Below are 8,283 nucleotides of genomic sequence, written 5' to 3' on the forward strand. Positions count from 1 at the left end.
CACCCTATCCAACAATATAACACCAGACATACCTAGTAGTGCTCTATTACCGACACACTTTATTAGGCAGTCTACGAAGTTCCCTTAATTACTTCGTGAAAGAAAACGCTGACATATGAAGCTCGGTCGATTACTTCATAGAAGAAACGCTGACTCCAAAGCTCTCTCAAAATAAAAGTATGGGGAAATACTACTAGAGTACTCCCGTACGATCCCGTAACCGACACACAAAATTGTCAAAAAGACTTTGTACATGATAGTACTTCTGGCACATTATAGTACTCTGGTATGCGAAAGACTCGTACCCGAGAACATAATAGTACCCTGGCACAAGCAGCACCCAAGACACAGAGCTTTGAAAAGGACTTCGTACATAAAATGTACTTCTGTACGTAGGACGTACTCCACCGATCATCAATCTCGCAACGCACGTACTCTTAAATAGAGACTACCCAATGTCCAAACTTAATTGAACTAAACATCCCATTTAAGTCTTAACCCATCACTAGGCAAACCTACAATACTTATAATCAATTTTTTTGATACTATCTCCGTTTAGGCAACGCCAACTAGTGTATACTTAACACAAGGTTTTAAGTAATAATATCATATATACACATCTTAACACATATTGAACCATATCTGATTCGCACGTTGTATATCATCAAATATATCTAACACGTATTTCGGACAATAACAAATACTTCACATACATATATATATTTCATACTTTAATCAATACTCTTATTAAAATCACGTTCCTAAAAGGGACTATACACATGATACCTTATCGAATGAACACGTAGTTCAAAAATACATAATCCGTACTCCCAGATCTTACATTTGCCTCATTACCTAATCCATATTCTCGGATCTAAAACTAACCTCTTGATCCGATCCATACTCTCGGATCTAAAACTAACCTCTTGATCTGATCCATACTCTCGGATCTAAAACTAACCTCCTGATCTGATCCATACATCCAGATCTAAAACAAGTTTATCTCTTTATCCTTTTATCTCATGGTCCAACCCATCTTTTATCACCTACCAACAACCTCATCTACCCACGTTCTACCCAACATATTTTTAGATACAAAATACATATATAGTTTAACTCATTAAAACTTATATAATTCATCCATTCCACAATCATCTCAAATAAACAACAATATATTATACACATAGCACGTATTTCATAGCAAATACTTAATATTTATGTGTTAGAAGAAAGTGACCACACACTCACTTGATTAGAAGATGATCGGACAGCATTACGACTTGTAGAAGTAGTATTCTTCGGTAGATCTGGAAGATCTTCACAAAAATTAGCTTCTCGCGGGCAGAGCTTCGGCTCGGGAATCACACTTCTCAGGATCTTCGGGGCTTCGGGACTTGCTTCGGGTCTTGGGAATGATACCGGGGCTTTGGGATATTTCTTGCACGAAAATCAAGGTAAAACGGGAGAGAGAGGAGAGGAATTGAGCAAGGAACTCGGCTGCCCTCGCACCCTTTATATAGGGGCTGATTCTTGGAATTACGCTAGGCGTAATTAGAGTTACGCTGGGCGTAATGTGGATAAGGCCGCTGACTCCCCCCCCCCCCCCTTCGGATAATATCGAAATTTATAATTAAATTTAATATTTTAATTATTTAATAAACTTCAAAAATTCATATCTTCCTCATACGAACTCCGTTTTCGACGTTCTTTATATCCACGCGTAGGTGATACTACGCTCTACAACTTTTGTTTAAACTCCGTCGGCTAATTTTGACTTTATTTTTATTATTTATTTTTAGTAGGCCGGGACAAGAAAACTCCGTTATAAATTCATAACTTCTTCATCCGACGTCCGTTTTCTTCTGTCTTTTTACCGTTGCACTACTATCAACAAGATCTTCGATTCTCGTTTAGATTGTTTCGGCTAAAAACCGCTCGATCTCAAATCGAGTATTCGGGCTGCATACCGCTAAGTCGAAACTTAGAAAAATCATAACTTCCTCATACGAAGTCAGATTTGGACGCTCTTTTTATGCATGCTCACGGTTTAACGAACTCTACAACTTTCGTTTAGATCGCTAAGGCTAAATATCTCTCTAACATAAATTCACTATTTACGTCGCGCTGTGTCATGCCGGTTCTGTCGCGAAACTTCGACAGGTCATAACTTCTTCGTTATAACTCGGATTTCGGCGTTCTTTATATGTACGAAATCCTTGTAACATATACTATAGCTTAGTTAAGATTATTCATTCTAAATAATCTTTCATCAAAAAATCATTTTTGACGCTTATCGTCTCTAAATTGACTAGCCCTAATCTACGGGCGTTACAAATTGCTAATTTTTCTTTTCATTTTTTTCAAAATCCATAAATACTTTCTTGACCGTTAATAATTTATCATTATAGTTTTGGATGGTTACATGGTAATACCGTATATGGAAAAGTTCACAAATTTTTTGTGCACCATCTGAGCAACACATGTCAAGTAGCCACAAGGTCCACGTGGGAGGTCAATCGCAAAACACTAGTGATATTTTAGGCATGTCAGGGTTTAAACCATAGACCTATTGTGTAGAATTTTGCACCTCAACTGCTAGGCTCCTATCATGGGGGCGAGATAATGACTTGTAAGTGTAACCAAATTTAGATTTTGTACACTTTTAGTCACTAAACTTATTTTTGTGCTTGATATACCATTAAACTTGTTGTAATTGTTCAAAAGGTACAATATTCCCGAGTATAGTGTGTTTTTATGATTCCTATGTCTTTTCCAGCCAGACATGAGTTTTCCTGTCATATTATCCGATTTAATATGAATTTTTTTTTGGCAAAGTATCATTTTTTAGACCCCCCCCCCTCTATCTCTTGTCTCTTGTTCTTATATCTTCTATGAAACACATCAATTTCAGTGTATTTCATACATCAATTTTCAATTTTAGGGTTTCATAAGACCTTAAATGAATGTGTATGTTGTGATCCATCTTTTATTTTGAGCATATTTGATCTTGAGCATATTTGAAATCGAATGTGTGTTTTCATGTGTGTGTTCATCGAGAATGGTTTCTTTTTAAACATGTGTATTGTTCCAGATGTATCATGTATGTATAAGTGGTATCATGTATGTACAAGTGGGTTGGTTTTAGATTTGTATAGGTTATGGTTCCAGATTCGATTTTGTAGACATAAACGCCAGGAACATACATCTTGAATGTTATTTCTTCTTTTCCTTTTTTTGTTCTTCAATGAAAACTCTAAATTTAAAAGAAAAATGGCCTGGAAATTTATACTTGGTCGGAGAAGATGAAAACAACCATCTTTAACTGTTGAGTCAACCTTAAAAGTGGATCCGGCATCAAGCCTATCCCTTTAACCTTTTTACAGGATCAAGTACTACTTATAAAAATAGAAAGTAGTAAAAGTAAGTCGGATTAAGTTAGGGCATCAATTGCTTCAACTAAAGAATCAGTCAAAACGAACCCTGAAACTAAATCTACAACATAGCGAGTAGCCAGGTGTGAATGTTATGGATCTAGCTCTTCATGAGCAGTAACGCTAGACAAACAAGCAACGTGGTTTCAGTCGAGTGTTTATCTTGATGAAATAGAATATATGTATATGCATGTTCTCTACCACTACTCCAACTACTTGAGACAGAACGCGAATGATGTAGGAAAGAAACAAAATAAGTCATTTCCTTAGCTCTTAAGCTTGATTGAAAAACTTGTGTTTGACCGGAAAAGATACAAGAAACCGACAAAACCCATTATACTTGGTGATATTGGTAATTTTTTAACAATTTCCACATTCAATTGGATATGAAACACAAAATAAATTTAATGAATAAACACATAGTTCATCTTATAATTGAGAATTTAAATATCCTTACATGTTTAGGATTAACGAGAATATATATATATATATATATATATATATATATATATATATATATATATATATATATATATATATATATATATAGGTAGGTAGGTTTAAATGTTTCTTACATCTATTGTGTGCTAGAATGCACCAATAAGAATTTAGTAAAATTAAATTATTATTTAATCAAATAAATATAGATATTAAATGATTTCCATAGTTATATGTATAGTAAATGATATCCATACTTATAATTCTTTTTTATGGATACTAATTAAATTCGTCATTAATGTCAACAATAATATTCTTTCAGAATGAATTCGTATCTAGAAGAATGAGAGTGTATTCTAGCAATAAAAGAGTGTATTCTTCATATTCCATGCAACTTTATTGTATTTTAAGTGAGTCGGTCCTGAAACAAAACACGAACCCATACATAAAAACCTATATGCAAATTAATTCTGAAAGAATGTTATTGTTGATATTAATAATAAATTTAATTAGTTTTCATAAAAAGAAAATTATAATTATGGATATGATTTAATATACATACAATTATGGAAATCATTTAATATCTATCTTTATTTAATTAAACAATTATTTAATTTTATTAAATTTTTATTGGTGCATTCTAACATAAAATAAATGTAAGAAAACACATTAAACTAGCCTTATATATATAATTGAACCATTAGCAACTTCCTGTTTTGCCCCTCAAACACCCCATGTATCATCTAATAATAATAATACTAAAAACAATTAAACTTAGAGAAATTAAACATCTTCTTACTTTTTATTCGTACAACTATTCTTATCCAACTAAATAGTGACATGTATAATATTTAATGGCTATTTAATGAAATTTAATAATATATTAATATAAAACATGTCATTATTTAATTGGATAGGAGGATTTACAAGACAAAATTACTCTTAAACTTAATAACAATCGCTAATAATAACCCCACAGCAATCATAGGAATTAGGAAGGCTACATTTCGATAAAATCTAGTCGTTTAAAGAGGAAATATATATATATATATATATATATATATATATATATATATATATTATCATTAATGGTTGTAGAGTGTTAGGTAATTTGAAATATATAAAATGAAAAATACAAAATGAAGAGATGATTGGATAAAGTGAGGACCAAAGCTGATAATGTGGTGGTGTTGAATTGATGATCACGATGGTTTGATCGAGCGTCCAACCGCTTGACACATACGTATTAAAATCCAATCCAATGGAGAAACTTCTCGAATTTGTATTCTCTCTTTTGCGGTACCTTCTCGTTCTTTCCTCTTCCTCCTCAACTCTAATGTATTCTATTCAATTCAATTCAATAATAATTCACCTTCTTTTTCCTTTCTATATTTTTTTCTCTCTCTCCACCATTTCCACTCCTACCTTCTTTCAAGTCTGATCTATCTTCCTACACGGAACTTTCTGGAATCCTCAAACCTGCTGCTCGATCTGTCACCATACATGCATTCTCGAAACACTTGATTCATCGGTAAGACCTGTTGTAGTTAACGTTCCTTTGATTTTAGCTTCTTTCTTTTTTAGATTTTTTAGTTGCGTTTGTTTTTTTTTTGTTTGTTGAGATTTAGATTCATGTTTGTTGTTTTGGTATGGTGTAGCTGCTTAGAGGTGATTTATGGCTCCGCCACCGGTGGATTCGGCTGGAGGGGATGCGGCTGCTAGATCTCTTCCGACACCGTTTTTGACGAAAACATACCAGCTTGTTGATGATAAGGCGATTGACGATGTGATTTCCTGGAACGAAGATGGATCTACGTTCATCGTCTGGAATCCAACTGAATTTGCCAAGGATTTGCTACCCAAGTACTTTAAACACAATAATTTCTCCAGTTTTGTCCGTCAGCTAAATACCTATGTAAGATTTCAGGTCTAGCATAATTAGATTTCTTCTTGCAAAAAAGTTGAGTGATATGGTTTTTGCTTTTTCAATCCAACAGTTAGATACGATCTATCATTTCTTTAAATTCGATCGATTATGTTGACAGGGATTCAGGAAGGTTGTGCCTGATCGATGGGAGTTCTCTAATGATTGTTTTCGTAGAGGAGAGAAACGATTGCTGTGTGATATACAACGTCGTAAGATTGCGGCAACTCCAACGGCACAACAACAGGTACCTGCTCCATCGCCCGCGGTTGCAGCTATTCCGGTGCTTCCGGTGCTGTCTCCGCCGCTTGGAATGATATCACCTTGCGATTCAGGCGAAGAACAAGTCGTGTCATCCAACTCATCTCGAGGCGCTACAACTAATTTATCTCGAGAAACAACAGCTTCCGGAGGAACTAACGCCGAGCTTGTCGGTGAAAACGAGAGGCTAAAGAAAGAAAACGTCGAACTCAATAAAGAGTTGAGTCAGATGAAGAATCTTTGCTCCAACATCTACGTGATGATGTCTAGCTACGCGAAGAATAAACCGTCGGAAGGAAGCACTTCACAGCAATCACCACCTGAGCCGGAGGCGGCGGTGACGACGACGACCACCACCATGACACCACTAGATCTGTTACCTCTAAAGCGGTTAGCCGATGAGTGTTTAGGTCGCGCCGGCGACGATGGTGATTACCTAGAAACAACGGAACCCGATGAGATGAGCCCGAGATTATTCGGTGTGACAATAGGTGTGAAACGGTCGAGGGAGGGAGTGTCGGGAGGTGGCGGTGCGGCGGAGCAGTATAATGAGCTGCGGCTTCGACAGCCTGGAGGAGACGTGAAATCTGAGCCGTTGGATCAAAACGATAATGGTAGTAGTAATGTTGATAATCAGGAATCTACGTGGATGTTGAGGCAATGTCAACGGTCAGATCGTAATATGCTTAATTAGATCGAAGAAGAGCTTACGAAGGTGGAAAAAAAGTGTAATGTGGTTAAGTTCACACGAGGAGAGGAGAAGAGAGTGGCACGTGCCAGATGAGTCACGTGGCATGTTAATCCCTTCTTGTCGGGAAACGTGGACCAAGTACCAGAAGTTTCTTGGACTTTTTTGGCCTTTTAGAGTTTTATCTTTAAATTGTTAATTCAAGAAAAATGTCATTTTTCTTTTTCCAAAAAGAATTTCTCTTTTATGAATATAAGCCTATTTCAGCTTAGTTTGATTTAAGATGAATGGATCCCATTCCCATGTTATTCCGTAATCCGAATTTTGCAAACCAATCAAGCTCAAGATTTGTGATATTCATAGAATAAAGTGTGAAACTTTATTATGAATTTTAAAAATTGTCTTTTTATATGCTTTAATTAGAAGTCTTATCACTTATGGTAGAAGAAAGCTACGTTTTGCATCATTTGTAAGTGGGTATAATATTAAATTTTCATTAAAAATTACTAATAACATACATATGCATTAGGAGGTTTTCCACTATACGCTTCACATATATTAAATGCTAAAGTGCATTGTTTGTTATTTTAGGGTACAATAAGAGAAGTTACGAAATTGTATAAAGCTGTCGGAATCAAAATAATAATGTGTTTGTTTTGTCTTATGAAATGAGATGTTGGTCAATGTACAAGTTTTTATTGTAATATTTTCTCCATTTCGAAGTTTTAGTTGGTATTATGGATTTATGGTATTCATAATGTAATCTTCCAAATTCCAATAGGTCATGTGTTTGAAGTTTTAGTTGAATTAAAATATAGGATATTAAAAATAACTATATAAAGTATTTTTTTTGTTAAATATTATAAAACTTCCCGTCATAGCTTATGTGTTTAAATTACATATGAACCTTAAAAATACAATAAGCTTAAAAACTATATTAAAACTTAAAAACTATATTAAAACTTAAAACTATTGCAACATCATCATTCCAAAAACTTTTACCTTTAATTAAATAATTTTTCCAATGATTAACATATATATATATATATATATATATATATATATATATATATAAAAGTTAACTAAATTGAAATATAACTAAAATATAAGGGTGATAAATGACAAAATATAGAAATATATTGACAACTCAATAATATATAATAATATATATTGAGTGGTCAATAGAAAAAGAAAACAAATAAGTTGAAGACGGTAATAAAAATAATTGTTTATTTAAAGAAAGTAAACAATAATAAGTTATAAAAAAATTATTATTTTTTTGATAAAAAATTATCAACTTTTAAGACAAACTAAAACTTACTCGTAATTTTTATATTATTTTTTATCATGTCATGTCATTTTTTCATACCATAGAAAATTATCAATATTTTAATTTCAATGTTTTTTTTTCTTTTTTTTTATCTTTTTAATAAATAAACAAAATAATTTTATAAAACATAAAATTTAAACAACATTACATTTTAATTGAAAATAAAAACATTACAAGACATTAATGATTTCAACAATTTAAATCATATTTT

General features: G+C 33.2%; 1 protein-coding gene across 1 annotated transcript; it reads left to right on the top strand.

Annotated features, from left to right (window-relative positions):
• The first annotated feature begins 5,126 nt into the window (after positions 1-5,126).
• On the top strand, positions 5,127-7,024 carry LOC145161662 (heat stress transcription factor B-2a-like). Its single transcript, XM_079081243.1, has 3 exons — positions 5,127-5,400; positions 5,528-5,784; positions 5,915-7,024. Exons 2-3 carry the CDS (start codon positions 5,545-5,547, stop codon positions 6,746-6,748), a joined length of 1,074 nt encoding a protein of 357 aa, XP_078937369.1. The 5' UTR covers positions 5,127-5,400; positions 5,528-5,544; the 3' UTR covers positions 6,749-7,024.
• Positions 7,025-8,283: the final 1,259 nt, after the last annotated feature.

Source organism: Lactuca virosa, chromosome 2 (assembly GCF_052849685.1).
Source record: "Lactuca virosa cultivar CGN04683 chromosome 2, Lactuca_virosa_CGN04683_v6, whole genome shotgun sequence".
Classification (NCBI taxonomy): Eukaryota; Viridiplantae; Streptophyta; class Magnoliopsida; order Asterales; family Asteraceae; genus Lactuca; species Lactuca virosa.

What these genes read in the sequence shown, in the direction of transcription:
- LOC145161662 (XM_079081243.1), top strand. Translation starts at nt 5,545, where the DNA reads ATGGCTCCGCCACCGGTGGATTCGGCTGGAGGGGATGCGGCTGCTAGA. An exon ending in TCCGTCAGCTAAATACCTAT is followed by an intron (nt 5,785 to 5,914) that starts GTAAGATTTCAG and finishes TTATGTTGACAG; the next exon opens with GGATTCAGGAAGGTTGTGCC.